The sequence below is a fragment of the Alexandromys fortis genome, unplaced genomic scaffold (assembly GCF_014885135.2).
Source record: "Alexandromys fortis isolate MF-2015 unplaced genomic scaffold, M_Fortis_MF-2015_v1.1 scaffold_50, whole genome shotgun sequence".
NCBI lineage: Eukaryota > Metazoa > Chordata > Mammalia > Rodentia > Cricetidae > Alexandromys > Alexandromys fortis.
In genome coordinates, this window is record NW_026067932.1 from 7259317 (window position 1) to 7275524 (window position 16208).

Sequence of the window (16208 nt, forward strand, 5' to 3'; positions counted from 1 at the left end):
AAAAAATAAATAAATAAATAAATAAAAAAAAAAAGAAATTGCTTCCTATGGTAAAATGTGTGAAGGACTCATTTGGTACAACTTAGGGTATAAACAAATGTATTTCCCCAAGTTTAATGTATTAATATGTAAATAAAGCTTATTTATAAGCAATGTGATAATAACCTTTTTATCACAATATTAATGCATGCAGGGGCTATTTATATTAATATCAGAAAAGACTGAGAAGCTTCTGGGGGCATGAAATGAGTGTAGTGGGTTTTATTTATGGTTTGAACACTCTAGCAATGTTTCAGAGGAAGAAAGGAAACGCATTCTGCGTCATCAAGAGAACATCCTCCTCTGTTCTCTTTTTCAGTAAAGAAGTCTGCCAAGCGACAGACATCATCATGTGTCCTGTATGTGACAAATATTGTCCCTTCATGAGACTGTCAGACAGCTGTGTCTACGCCAAGGTAAGTCAACAGGCGACATTGTAGGTGGGATAGAATTTAATATAGGCTTTCCTGTGGAACACTGGGTGGCCGTACGCCTGTGTTACTTCCCACATTTGAACCCCACATTGTGCTGTATGATGGAAATGTCAGCACTCAGCATTCCATTGCAAATAACCTTTTGAATGCGGTGTGTCTAAAAGATGTGTCTCCAGGCACCAGCCCGAGATGCTGCAGCGTGACCTGATGCAGAGCTGTTGGAGTCAGGGGAAGTTCATTCTGTGCTTTTGATGTTCTTTGCTTGGTTTGTATTTATTGCTGGTTACATGTGGGGCCCAGGTCTCTCGTGGCGTAAATTCTGGTGAGCACCAGTGTGTTCTGTGTTGTTTGGTTCTTGTGATCCAGTGGATTTTATTTTTACACATGATCTTAGTCAAAAGGCTGGGAAGCAATGGACTCAATCTTTTACATATTAAAAGCTTACAGTTTAAACACTGTCTCAATTTCTTTCCCTGCTGCTGTGACGAAATTCTCTGACAAAAAGCACTTAACAGGAGAAGAGATGATTTTGGCCCATGATTCCAAGATGGCGTCCAACATGGCCAAGAAGATATAGGGGCAGGAGCAGGAAGCACATTGCTGCTTCAGTCAGGAAGCATGGGAGGATGAATCTGTGTGTAGCCAGCTTTTTCTTGCTTATACAGTACAAGACCCAAGCCCAGGGAACGGGGCTGCCCGTGTTCAGGATGCAGTTCTCTGCATCCATTATCTAATCAAGATAATCCCTCACAGGCTTGGCCAGAGGCCTTTCTTCTAAGGGATTCCAGATCCTGTCAAATTGACCACTCAGTATGACCCATGACAGATGCACAGCTTTTACCGGCCTGGTAAAGAGATCCATAGCAGAGAAAATGGCCTAAAACTCCTACTCTAGACATTCTGTGGCTAACCAGGAACCTGGACACCCACGTGTAATTCTTGGAGACCTCTGCTCCATGCAGCTTCTGAGTTTGACTCTCCTCTCTTCCACTTGTTTGCCAAGAGCAGTTGTTTAAGCTCTATGCTCCTGAGACTCTTTTCACCTGTAAAACGGACATGCCAAACAGTAAGATCTTGGCTGGAGAGGTGGCTCAGCAGTTAAGAGCATTTGCTGCTCTTCCAGAGGGCTTGGGTTCAATACCCAGCACCCACGTGGCCGCTCACAAGTGTCTGTAACTGCAGTTCCTGGGGATCCGGCATCCTCACACAGACATACAGGCAGGCAAAACATCAATGCACATAACAATTACAAAAGAAAAACAAAAATGAAAACAACCTACATTGGATTCTACTGTAGTTTGCCTTAAAAAAGACCAAACAAACGAACAAAAAAAAAAAAAAAAAAAAAAAAAAAAAAAAAAAAAAAAAAAAAAAAAAANAAAAAAAAAACAGTAAAATTCTCAGTAAATAATAGTTGTGGCCATTTAACTTTCTTTATCATTACTGCCATTAATCAGATCCAGCTCAGCCACCTCTCATTGACCTTGCACAGGTGTTGGCTTCCTGGGACTAAGCTTGTCATTCTTAACCACAGTTAAGTGGCAGTCCTTCCTGCCCCATTCCATGGCACAGCCTGCTAAGTGAAGAGTGCTTTGAAAATAACACTCAGGACATGACACTGTGATTTCTGTCGTGTGCGACCTCATGCCCCATTCTCATGGTATGTCTTACTTTAACAAAAATACTAGATACATTTATCAGATTCCTAGAGGATATTTTTAACTTCACGGCGGTATCATAATTTCAGACAGAAGCTAGAGTTCGGTCGAGGTAGGCTTTCCTAAGATCCGCCGCCTCTATGCTTGCCTGGATTCCGGCTATAAAAGGGGTTGGCAGATTTTATCACACATCTGTGATGACCACAGCCTGGATCTGTCTAATGACTCATTAGCTTTGCCCTGTTTTGTTCACTTAGGACAAGAGAACTTAATAGGCAGCCCACAGCCCACCCATCCATAATGGCTACAGCCCTGCAGGTGGTGAGTCCTATGGGCAGAGCCCAAGCTGCAGCAGTCAGCTGGGAGTCTAAAAAGATCTGGGCTTTGAGCCTAGGTCACAAGAGACCAGAGAAGATGCAGTGCCTCTCCCTATCTTTAGAGGGCACATAGATTGAGGCTGTAAGGACGGATGAAGCAGAGCAACCTGGGAAACGTATAGTTCAGAAATCGAGAACTCTGTCAGCAGTGCGATTTTGTTGAAAACTCGTGAGATAATTTATGTTTCCAAAGCCTGCTTTTGGAAACCATCAGATTTTTACAGTTTGGTCTTTGTTTGGTGTCCTGTGTGTTTGTTGCTAATGAAAAGACTTTTAATGTGAAGAGTTGCTTGGGTGAAACTCCCTTTCTAGGAAATCCTTCATAATTCCTCCCAGTAACCATCGAGAATAGTTCGGAGGACTCAGATTCTGTAGGAGCTTCTGTTGCCAGTAATTCTATCAGAAATCTGAAATAATCCTAATTGCAATGTTAGGTTATTTCCATAATTGCTGGGTAGCATTCTTATTTCCAACCTGCATGTCAATTTCAAGACAGATGTTATTATTACCATTGTACTCAGAAAGCTAAAACCTGCTCATCCTTACCCATAAGGCAATAAACCTGATAACCATGGGCCTCAGTTTACCAGGACACACAACACTTCTTCTTTACTACCAGGTCCTACTGAGCTGTATGATGTTTAGACTGAATTTTGCATTCGGTCTTCCCTAAAATTTCAGACTAGAGTCAAGAGTGACAGAATCTGAGTTTGGCAGGCTTCCTTTGGAGGCATTTGTTAGAAATGTCAGGAGTGAGTCTGTGGGTCTTGTATCTAGAGAGTAGATCCAACTCAGGAAGCAGCTGCTCTGCTCACTCATCAGATGATACGGTATCCTCGTCCTCGGCAAACACAAGAGTCTGAAACTAGCTCCAAGTGACCTAAGAAGGGAGATGCTGACAAACTTATTGTTTTCTGCAAAATAAATAAATAAATAAACTAATTAACAACAAAATACAAAGTAACTCCCAGCTAGAACTGGTACCCTCCAGACCCCCAGTGGCTCTCCAATACACTTGTGCACAGTGTCATTCTGCAGACAGGTTCATGTCCTGTGATGGGAAGACGCTGTGCCTCCAGGCTTCTGTCTTCTCCCTTTCTCCCTAAGTATCCTGTTTGTGCTTATTTTAGATTCTTGGCCTTTGCACTGGGGATAAATCAGTGGTGGTGTGTTTGCCTGGCCCGTAGGAGGCTCTGGGCTTCAATCCCCATCATTGAAAAATCGTTGCAGGTTTTGTTCTGTTGTTGTAGAGTCTGCGCTCCTGCAGAAAGTTTCTGCTGGGCTGGGGAGATAGGTGAGGAGGTAAAGCCCTTGCCATGCCAGGGCGAGGACGTCAGCTCTCCTAGCGCCCATGGAAAGCCCAGGTGGATGTGACACCCTGCCTGTAATCCCAGCGTGTCAGAGACAGAGACTTGGTATCCCCTAAACGAGCTACGTTAGCTGAGTCAGAAACTCTGGGCTTGACCGAGAGACCCACCTCAATATATAATGTGGAGAACAATCAAGGAAGACCCCTGGGATTGATCTTAGGCCCTCACACATACATGCATACATGTAAATGCACACTCACGCATGCCCACACATACACAAGCCCCATGCAGATAGGTTTGGGATCACCACCTGTGTCCCTTGGAATATCTTAAGGTCTTTGTTCAAAATTTGGAGCCTGTTCTCTTGCTTTGCTTTGGTGGGACTTGGCCAAGGGGACCATCAGATGAGCTAGACTAGCATTTTGCTAGGAACCAGAAGTCCTTCTTTTCTTACCTATTCTGACTCACGCAGAAAACTGTAGCAGAAAACTGTCTCTTCAAATGTTGATATATCCTGTCCCAGGAAAGCTGCCCACTGGGTCCCACTGATCCATGTACTCCTTGGAAACAGCATGAGAGACATCTGTAGAGACATCTGTTGTGTGCGTGGCAATGACCTGGGCAGCCCAGAATGACAGCCACAATTCAACCGAGAACCTCATGTTACCAGCTAGTACGTTCACCAGATACTCAGATACAGAGACTGGAGCCACCATCTATCTACTCCTAGAACTGTTAGGATTATATGGTACTGGGTGGCCAGTGTTCCATCCGACAGATGAAAGGAATAGGACTTAGGTGCTTACATCGCATTTAGTGTTTGAACGCTGCCCGTCTCTCCTACAGTCAAAGAAAGAGAGAGCATAAACTTTTAGAATAATAACAAAATCGTTGACACTGTGATACGGCGAGAAAACACCTGCTTATGGGCATATTCTCCAGGGACAGTAAAGTATCCTTTACTAGGGAAACATCCCCCAAAAGCTATGTTTTCTGTAACCATCGGTCATCAGTTTGCCATGGACTTTGGTGGGATTTAGACTGGGGGTGGAAACAAGTGTGGCTGTTTGTCAGTAAGAGTAGAAGTTTAGATAACATTCTGGTGAAGAGGTAGTGCTAACTGTCTTGGGGCTATAGGAAGTGGGTGAGCAAATGCAGTGATTGCCTCCGGCTCTAATGAGTGTGAGAGTGAATTCCATAACAGTTCTTGTCTCTTGCATCTAAATTGCTGAAATACAAAGTAACCCACAGAATGTTTGCTCAACTATAGGAGCAAAATAGCTATGTTTTTGAAATGAATAAATGAGACATTAGAAACAATGTTTGGGGAGTTAAGAGCCTATAAATCAATAACAGAAGCACCTTCCTGGTCCTAAATATAGTTATATCCATATCTATATAGATGTGTAAGAGTTTTTAAGGCACGCAAAGTGGAATTCTTAGAAGCACTGTTGGAGTTGCATGATCCTGATGTAAAGGGAACACACTCTTTTCTCCGTATCTGAATGTCACAGTCAGAAGACACCCACCCCCTTCTTACTCATTGTCAGGGGAAATATTCACCAAAGAGCCCTTACAAAGCTCACTGTATCACCATAACTACTTTCATGCCCCCGCTAAAAATAACAGAGTGTTATTCCTGAGAAACCAGCTGAATGGATTCTGTCATTTCCAGGTGACACACCTTTTTGACAACGGAGCTACTGTGTTCTTTGCTGTGTTCATGGCCGTCTGGGGTAAGTGAAGAAGAGCTGTAGAGCTTGAGTTGCCTCATCTGCCCTGTGGTGGCTTCCTTCTCTAGAGCCTCCCTCTGGATGTCATTGGGAGAAGCTTGAGTGAATTCAGTTGGATTTCTGTTGGTAACAAACAGGTCACTCGCTAATTTATTTGGTTTACTTTGAAAGTGATAATATACAGGGGAAATATATCTGATAGTTTCCTTTAAGATCTTGGACAACTTCATCAATTTCCGTGGAGTCATCCACTATCTCTTTCTCTCATAATCCTCCTGTGGCTGATAGCTGTCAAAGATGTTGGATGCTGTAGCCTGTCTATGAATAGTCTGGTACCTATAGGAGTTCTGCCATCCCTGGTGGACTATGTAATAATCTCTCATGATTTTTGCTATCCTTAAATCCTCAATGCATCTGAATCCCTTGCAAATACAGAGAAGATGAGGAGGGGGAAGAAAAAGAACTAAGCCAATGTTTGCACAGAGTTTTGGCTACGTGACTGAGATCAAGATCAAAAATAATATATACCTTGCCTCCCTAGAACATATAAGTGTCATAATCACACAGTATAATAAGCAACGAGTGCTTCAGCTTTGCCATTGTTACAAATGAAGCGACTCTGGGAAATTAACTTATTGCTTAAGTCAGCGGTACCTAACTTTCTCTGGTCCTAGCCACACATAAAATGGGAATAGCCGCTGGGCATACTGGTGGACATTAGAAGAGTTTGCTCATCACCAGGGATAGAGCTGCCATAAGCATCCTCACCCAGCATCCCCATGTGCTAGCTCTTTCTTGAGCACTAGTCTACTTTGAAGTGGGATATGTTTGTGTACAATGAGCAGTCTCCCAGTGTCAGTCATGAAGAATTCAATAAAACCTCTCATATCCACTTCAATATTTCTCCAATTTCAGGTCGCCATTGCTAGATCTTTTGAGTGAGATAAGTTTTATCCTCCTACAACTGAACCCCTGAGGTTATACCGAAGTGAGATTATGGTACAATGCCCTTTGTCTGGAAGGTAGAATTTGTCACCTCTTCCCTAATAATGCTACTGTTGTCCTGTCCCGTGAAGGACAAATCGGTTTTATTGATGGTCCCCTTGCCTGGCTTGACTGCTTAGTGATGGAACATGGAGTTAAGAAGATTCTAAGGTTACAAGTGGGACTAGAGACTTGACAGCTCTGGGCTTTGGAATATATGCAATATGAGTCTGATAGATTTTCAACCAGACATTTTGGGCACAGAGGAACATTTTAGAGTGACTCTAGGCAAAGAAAACCTTGGGTAATTCACGCTCTAAATTGCTTCATCTTGATTGACAACTTATTGCTTAAGTCCTATGTTATTCCAAGAAGTGTGCTGGTTTGAGCAAGGATCAACCATCTGAGGTATTCCTTTGCATAAAGGCATGTCTTTTGCAGTGATCTAGGACAGCCAAAAATAATAAGTTATACTGGTAGTATATGGTTATTGCTACCCACTGTCATAGTCATTGTACATATCTCATTTAATCACCACCACAACCTTCAAGAAAGCCGCTACCACTATGCACGTGTTACAGCCGAGGAAGCTGAAGTAAATGCCAGCACACAGCAAAGCCGACAGCCGACCTGGGCAGCCGGAGCGCCTCAGCTTTGGGCTAGGCACGGGTGCCATTTGTAAGCAGCTGCTTTGGCCTAGGAGCCTCCAGCCTTCGGATAACAAACCATAATGTTCATCCTGAGCCTCCCCCTTTTGCTGCTTTGGGACAGTGATGTTATGTAGAGGCACATCGCTTCCAAATGGAGCTAATCCTGTCAGGATCATATCTCAGGATTGACACGTTACAGCCCTGAAGAAAACACCCGCACTCTGTTTTCCGGATCATCGCTAAGACACACGCTGATGAGGGCAGAGAGATCTGTGGGACCTTCGGGTGGATGTGCTGGTCACCGTGTTTGCTTTGGCGTTCACCAGCTGAACGGTAAAACTCCATCTGGAGCCAGTGGGTAGCACGGTCCCCGCCCTGGGCTCGCATGTTAGTTTTGCTCGTGTTCCCATGTGTATGGCAGTAGGGCTCCATGAAGATCTTCAGGTTACCCCGTGAACCCGGGACTCTGGACTAAAGGTATAACGTGTGGTTCTTTCCTCTGTGCTCCTTTTGTTACAAGGAGTCGAGGGACAGGATAATCGTGGGCTAAATTAGCTTCTCTCCCCAGAGACAAAAGAAGAATCGTTAGGGAAATAGATGCTGGCAGAGACGTGTCGGGAAGTAGATTATTTCCCTCTGGTCTTCATTGCTGAGTCCTCTCTTTTTTTGCCCCTTATTTATTTATCTTTTTTACTTTCAATGTTGTCTTAAAAATTACTCCCAGCAAACAATGAGGTGCCCGCTGGGGCACCACAAGCCCTCCATTCAAAATGAGAAGATGGTGGATCCTTTGTGCAGAATGAAAGACTTTGTACAATTTTGTAAGGGATTGGCAAAGGAGATCTCCCTCCTCTTTAATTCATGTTATCAAAATGGCCTTTTGTTTCTGAAGACTATCTAACTTCATCTTCTGTGATCTTATCTACATGTCCAACAAAACAATATTGTCCCATAGTTAATTAAAAACACATTAACAATTAATTAGGTAAATTAGTATTGTATAGTCAAAAAAGAAGAGGCGTTTAATTACAAGAACCCCACCATGTGTGGATATGTGCACACAGGACAATTTCTCCCTTTCTCATAAACCATCAGAGTGGATCACTGTTTCCATTCTATAATGGAAAGAACTTAGAGGCCCAGAGAAGCTACATTCTTTTCACTGGAGTTTTCCAGCTTGTTAAGAATGATGAAGCCTCTGGTGATATTTCTCAGCCGTTTTTATTTCTCCTTTTGAGAACTCTCTGTCCATGAAGTCCAATTTGTGCTGCCCGCAAACATGCTCATGGGTGTGGCATCATCCACTTGATACCATTGTTAGTCTACCAGAGGCCACATCCTTAAACAAAACTGACTCCCTTTCCCAGGAGCCATCAACCACCAATAGCTCCTCAGTGAGAAGTGGGGCTGTTAAGACCCTTCACCTCCATGCTAGAAAGCTGACCTGCTCATCCTTGTGCAGGTCTTGTATAGACAACCACTCATGAGTTCATGAGTGTGTTGGCCCTATCCTATCTGGAAGACACTGTTTGTGCTCAAGTCCTCCTAATGTGGCCCTTCTGGGCTAATACCCTGCCTCCCTGACACATTAAGACCATTGTTTCCTTTCTCTTTTCTAATCAGGGTCCTGCTCACTCTAAGCAGTGAGCTGATGCAGCAACCCTGAGTGAGTGAGCACTTTATTCCTCTCTCCCTCCCTCCCTCCCTCTCTGTCTCTCTCTGTCTGTCTCTCTCTCTCTCTCTCTCTCTCTCTCTCTCTCTCTCTCTCTCTCTGTTATCAGAGTTTTTCACTGTCTTTTAGCCATGTGTGCAATCATTACTTTATTATATTTTAGTAGTTAAGCCCTCAAGCATGAAAGGGAAGGTCCTCAGACCCCTGCAGTTTGGTCCCATTTTCCAGAAGGGAAGCACATCCTTAATAGGCCCCATGAAACTGTAGTCCCTGGGAGGAAAAGACAAACCTCAATACCTGTGGGATCCCCTCAGCAGCCAGCTCAGATATGGAGTCAGAATTCCCAGAGCTAATGTGACTTGGAGAGACAGTACTCTCTTTCGGGTTTTCCCAGCATCGATGTATAATACAGGATGTGAAAATCCGTTTGGGACAGAGGCTGTTTTAAAATGACTCTCAAGAATCCCCGTGTCAGGATGCTTGTGAAACTAAATGCCTTATCCTGTCTCGTTTAAGCGTGCAAATCACTCTATTTAGTATATCATTTGGTGTTTTGAATTAGTGGAATCACTGATTGTGAAGGGAATGGAAGGAGGGGGCTGTTTCTTAAGAACTGTTTCTTTCCGCTGTATTAATCAGCAGTGTTCACTTCAATCCCCAGACACTGGATTCCCATCAGGACATTTTTAGTGTATTTACGGTAGATCAGACTTTAACAAATTGGCTTCTCAGGCCCCCCCCCCCCCCCGCCCCGCTGTGAGTTGCAAATCCCCCTGCCCTGCACATAAACTCATGTACTTATCTCAAAGGTCCGGGTATCAATGGTTGGCTTTGATCTTATTAAAATATATGTCTCCATTAAAATATGTCTCCACCCCTGACTTCCTGGACCCTGAAATGAACGCATTTTGACACATAGCCTCTGTGGGGCTGTGAAGCTTAGTAAACTACAAAACCACGCTGCTTGGAATCTTTAATATTTAATGCTATCATTTTGATGCAGATATGGTTTACATGAAGACAATTGTGAGGCTTTTTCGGCAACACAGCCATTGAGAGCTGCCTGGCATCTCAATGTGTGTTCCAATCCTCAGCTCTAGTCCCCCACCTCTTATCCAAATAAACATTCTCAGAGAGTTATAAAGGACTGATAAAGATTAAGTCTGTTAGTGTTACTACTTTCATTTTTTTAGAAAAAATTAGTATTGCTGGGGAAAGTGGTTGTATATGTGAAGCAATTAATTCTACATTTCCTAGAATCTTTCTTATTTGTAATAATAATAATTTTAATGTCAATAACTAAATTAAATTAATAATACATTATGACCAATAATAATTGAAAATAAATAATCAAATTATTGTTAGTAATAATTTTATTTATTATTTTCATTATCATCATCATGATCATTTCCTAGAAAACAACCCCAGCACCAGATCCAGATCCAGATCCAGCCAGGGAACCATCTCACCTAGGGTTCTTTTTTTTTTTTTTTTTTTTTGGTTTTTCGAGACAGGGTTTCTCTGTGGCTTTGGAGCCTGTCGTGGAACTAGCTCTGTAGACCAGGCTGGTCTCGAACTCACAGAGATCCGCCTGCCTCTGCCTCCCCGAGTGCTGGGATTAAAGGCGTGCGCCACCACCGCCCGGCCTCACCTAGGTTTCTGAAGATACTTTGAGCCATCAGGTTGGCTTGGGAACAGTCAAGCTGACACTTTGAAATAGGCCCCATCATTCAGAAATAAAAAACTACTCATTCCTTTTCATGCCCATTGCCCATTTTATCTAGCCTTTGTTCTTGTTTTTGCTGTGAAACTCAAGCTTTTAACAAGTTAGCAGGGGAGTTACGCCATCAGGTCTTTAAGTCTCTTCATCTTTCAGATTTCTTGGCAATGTCTTTGCCGTTATTCTCTAACAGTCAGCACGGTTTCAGGCATTTGAGGAGGTGCTGGGATGTCTACCCCACAGACAAAAGGTTACTGTATTTGTATACTAATTTACATACATACTTAGAATGTTTTAAGATTCTAAGGGTTATGTCTTCATGCCTTCAGAGTAGAGTCCCAACAGAGGCATGAAACTTTTCCCCATAGTAAAGCGTCTACATCCATTAAGACATGACCACACCATTCCAATACAAAGATCTAACATCTTTCTGTAGTATAAATGGAGGTAATTTCTCTCCTGCGTAAGTGACCATTCCGGTCTGGTTGGACCACCCTACTGTATGGAGAGCATTTAAGCAAACATGTTCCCAGCAACAATTCTTTCCTGTGCACCGGGAATGTACCTCAGAGAAGAGCTGGTAATCTTTCCTATGAAGCTCATTCAGTCAGTGTGAGGGGAAGTCATATATTTCACCAGACAAAAAGAGAAGCACAGTTAGTTTCAAACTTTGATATTATTTGGATGACATTGATGGGAAAACATCTAAGAGTCATAACTACATGTTCTTCAGCCACACTTCAATATCCTTAGAGCAAAAGGATTTTTTTTAATGATTTTGAAACAGGGTTTCTCTGTGTATCTCTGGCTGTCCTGGACCTCACTGTGTACACCAGGCTGGCATTGAACTCACAGAGATCTGCCTACCTCTGCCTCCTGTGTGCTGGGATCAATGGCATGTACCACTGTGTCTGGCTAGCATATTTATATTAAGTACAAATATATTTGCATATATCTAAATATGGTGAAGATATTTTATAAACTTTTCTCTGAAGAGAATTTGGGAACAAGAAATTACTGCCCATCCAATGTATGCTGAGGTTTGGGGTTGTTTCTCTATTCCTAGATGCCTTTTGTATTTAAAAAATAAATACCATATTAGTACGCAAGATATTGGCAGGAAAGTTTCTTGTATTATTTATTCCAAGGACTCTGTCTATGTTAAATCTGCTCTGCCTCGACCTGCAAGCCATCTTAATTTAGTTCCATCCAAAATCTCTAATTTTCATTATATTTGACTCAAGTTTAATAATTCTCAAGATATCTCCCCATTAAATAGTATCAAATTAAAAATTCTGATTTCAAAAACAAAACAACAGCAAGCTCCAAGCCACCGCCATTGTCTGCATTGCCTTCATTATTCATTTAAACAGTGTTGCTTTATATTTGAAACTACCTTTGTTCTCCGTTTGTTCCAGCTACCGTTTTCCTGGAATTTTGGAAAAGACGCCGAGCGGTGATTGCTTACGACTGGGATCTGATAGACTGGGAGGAGGAGGAGGTGAGTAACACTCACCTCAGGATATCGTAACAGCACAAGCCCCCATGAAATGAAATCTTTGAGGTGCCACCCTCTGCTGAATGAGGGAAGTCAGGTTATCCAGAAAGCAACTTCAATAACTGTCTTTGAAGGGTGCTTCAAGTTGCATAAAGAGGGTACAGGTGATATGTCTAGGTCCCTAGCATCTGGGAGGTTGAGGCAGGAAGACCTCAAGTCAAGGCCAGCCTGGGTTACATCATGGGATTTTTCCCATGAGGCAGTAGGTGGGAGAGTCTGGCATCATTTGGCAATACCACCATCCAAGCTATGTGCTTGGGCTCCACTCTGACATGGTACTGAATGAGAATCCATGAGGCAGGAGACACTTCTCCAATAGGCAGAGACACATGGGATTCAGGAGGACCATCCTGACTTATCATCCATTTTCCTGACTTGAGTAGAAGGCAGTTTTTATTAGCACTGAGCATTTGAAATACACCTCATTAGAGAACAGTTTGAGGAAATAAATGTGTCTGTGAACCCAGGACCCACAGCAGCCCTCAGACATGAATAAGTTCAGAATTACATCAAGGTCTAAGTGCTGAGAAGAAGCGCTCCAGGTAGCCGAGGTAGCCCAGGTAGCCCCCTTGGTATGGACGAATGCAGGGTCAGCTGTAGACCAAGCTGCCGAGGAGGGCAAGCTCAGCCTCCGGGAACTTAATTCATCTTCCCAGCCACCTTGGTCCCCATTCCCCCTTCTAGGTCAGTACACTGTGTTCTTTCCTCATTTGTTCCCAGTTCTGGTCCCCTTTTCTTGACCCATTTGTTCATACCAGACTCACTTCTCACACCCTTCCGCTGGACCCTGGGCCTCACCCATTTTTTCTAATCCTTGTGTTCTCTTAGCTCTCAGAATCCCAAATCACCAGAGCCTTGCTGTGTCTGTATGCCTGTGAGTCATATAATGTAAAAATTACATTGTCATTATAGCTAGAATGGGCGTTTTCTTTCCTAGAGGAACATGTATGTGTTTCTTTACATTAACAGAGGGTTTTAGAAGCACAAATTGTGAAAATGTTGGCCCTGTGGTTGGCTTGACAATGGAGATAATTTTGACAGGTTTTCTTCTTAGTTACATAATTATCCTAGGCTCTTTTTTTTTTTTTTTTTTTTTTTTTTTTTTTTTTTTTTTTTTTTTTTTTTTTTTTTTTTTTTTTGCTTAATTCATTTTTGTTTTGTTCTGTCTTTTAAAGATATCCAGCAAGGAACTTTGATATATAACACTGGGGTTTGTCAGTAATTCTTACTATTCTGAAAGACAGCCACGCTCATGTGTCATCAACATTCTTCAGAAAATGGTCTCCTGGGCTTGGAGGCAATACTCAGGTGGACATGGAGTCCATGGGCAGCGGCTCGTCCATCTGTATCCTGAGAAGCTGAGAGCTTGCAGAGCAAACAGAAGCAGCTCTATCTCTGTATCCTCTGTATCCTCAAACCTCACTGCCTGAAATAAAGAAAAGGCAGGCTGAGCGTATCTGTGAACATGTCTCCTGCAGAGCACGGCTATTCTCCACCTAGGTCTGCCCTCCGTGCACAGTAATTAGCTTCCGTCTCCTTTGCCTTTTGTTTTCATCTGAGCATGCTCTGTCTGTGTGGACTTCATCTCCAGCCCATCTCTTTTAGCTCATTTTCCGTCGTTGTCCAGTTCACTCGAGAATGGCGTGTACTTAATTAACCAGCAACGTTCTAGTACGTTCTCTCACCGATTATCTTTCTTAATCCCACAATTGCTTTCTACTTGGAAACTGGTCACACTGGAATAAGACTCCGCTAAATGAAACAAAAACCTCAGCTTGGCTTGGGATTGAAGGAGCCTTGAAACATCCACACCTGGAAGGTGTTTAAGCAATGAAGAATACACTTAGTGTCTGTTGGTTAAAGGTGCATGAGCTTATTAAATGTAGATTCGCTGTGGATTTTAGCCACCTAAACCTGGGCACACAGAAATAAAACTGTTTCAGGGTTTACCAAGAAGGCTAAGAATGATACTGTCAGTATGTCACAAAATAGATGTTGAACATTTGCCTATTTAAAAGACGCCTTTGTTCTTCTGTTCACGCTATTGCCTGATGATAAAAGTGACCATCTCTGGCTGATCCAGAACGCTAGGTATAGAACAGGTAGTCAGTTTTAAACATCACTCCCTCTTCAGGGAGAATTTAGCAAGGTAACAGAAAAATGTAACTGTTACTCTAAGTTACATTGGCTTTTATGATAATGAATCTTTTTTTCTTTTTATTATTATTTTTATTTATTTATTTATTAAATATTTCTGTCTCTTCCCCACCTCCGCCTCCCCTTTCCCTCCCCCTCCCCCAGTCAAGTCCCCCTCCCGCGTCAGCCCAAAGAGCAATCAGGGCTCTCCCGTGGGAAGTCCAAGGAAAACCCTCCTCCGTCCAGGTCTCCTATGATAATGAATCTTGATCACCCTATTAAGGGTTGTTCTTCAAGGGAATCAACTTCCAAATGTTTAAGGCTATGTCTCCAAGCCTACTGCATTGACTGGCTCATTGGTGTGATAGCTAGGGATTCCATTTTATGGTGGGATGAAAAGAATGTTTCTTATTGTGAGTACCTCTTCAACACATACAGATGTGTCTGCTTGTCTTCCAGGAAGAAATACGCCCCCAGTTTGAAGCCAAGTATTCCAAGAAAGAGCGGATGAACCCCATTTCTGGAAAGCCGGAACCTTACCAAGCATTTACTGATAAATGCAGCAGACTCATCGTTTCTGCATCAGGAATATTCTTCATGGTTTGAAACTTTTTTTAAAAAACCTCTTTAGTTTTTAGACGGTACAAACTTCTGACATAGCAACAGTAATCATGCCAGGTATTTGCACAATTATATAAAACGCTTTTACACAGGATGCTGTTAAATCCTGATTGATGCATTTGGCATCGTGGATGACATTGTTATTGCCGTGTGACAGATGAAGCAGCTAAGATTCCAAAAAAATTAAGGGTTTGCCTAGGGTCATCCCATAAGTGAGTGTTCAGACGCCCACGCTAATGTCCTAGTCCTCCCTCTTGCCGTGCCCCACTGTGCTCTATTGAAATGAGCTAAAACTGTGAGACAGCATATATGGGAACGCTTCCCCAAACCAAGACAGTCTCCACCTTTAAGCGGTGAAGAAATACAGAGTTGAAAGAAGCCAATTGCATAGAAAGACCCAAACCCACATCCTTCTTTGGGTACCACTTCTAAGTAATGCCGTCACACTTTACCTTCCACACACACACACTTGTACTTACTGACTTATTTCTCATATAAGATCTAGATACGTAGACTAGGCTTTCCTGTTCTATAGACACGGACCCTAAAGCCCAGGAAGCTGAGGCTGTGCAGAAGTCACACTAGTGCCTAGTGGCACAGCTAGAACTCTGCCCTGTCCTCTGGCTCTAAATCCAGTGGCTTGTCCTGCCTTCGTAGCCCTGCCATGTATGACCTTCAGTGCAGACTTCATCTGTTTCCCTATCATCAGCACCAGGACTCAAATATTTGTTTTACTGTTATGTTCCTAGCATCCTTGCCATTCCTAGCCAAGGTTCGTACTGCAGCTTTTTGTGTGTATTTCACACCAGAAGTGAGAAGAAAATAAAGTTTATACAAAAAACATTGTAAGGAAAGGAATCTGCAAATCACTGGATATTTACTTCAGGGATTGGATTTAAACCCCAAATTTAGGTAATTAAAGCTCTATTAGGAGTCACTGAATGAAAGTTCCAAAACTGTGTGGAGTCTCAGATTCTATTATCTTATAAAAATAGAAGATAGTTATTATATCTATAATATAAACTATTATAAAATATAAACATGCCACAGACTATTCCAAAGTACTATGAATCTCCAACAATAGATGCTTCCGTCTATGTTTGTATCCAATAGTAAGATACTATGTGTCTGTCACATCCTTAGTTTACTCAGGGACACATAAAGCAAGTATACAGATACTGTCCCTGCCTTCTGGGTCTTGCTTTCTAGTGGGAGAAATTAATCATGATTTGACAAATCGTTAGAAATCATCGGAGTACCCCAAAAGAGGATGCACCCATTTAGCGCATGTGCCATGTTCTAGCAACAACAACACT

At 42.5% G+C, this 16208-nt stretch overlaps 1 protein-coding gene across 8 annotated transcripts in view; it reads left to right on the forward strand.

Annotated features, from left to right (window-relative positions):
• The window catches only part of Ano4 (anoctamin 4), a 320118-nt gene that overhangs the window by 266454 nt on the left and 37456 nt on the right, over positions 1-16208 (forward strand). For all 8 annotated transcript variants that reach the window (XM_050145810.1, XM_050145811.1, XM_050145812.1 and 5 more), the window contains 4 exons: positions 359-455; positions 5494-5554; positions 11996-12078; positions 14731-14871. In XM_050145810.1, the coding sequence (XP_050001767.1) occupies positions 359-455; positions 5494-5554; positions 11996-12078; positions 14731-14871 (382 nt within the window). The remainder of the gene's footprint in view (positions 1-358; positions 456-5493; positions 5555-11995; positions 12079-14730; positions 14872-16208) is intronic.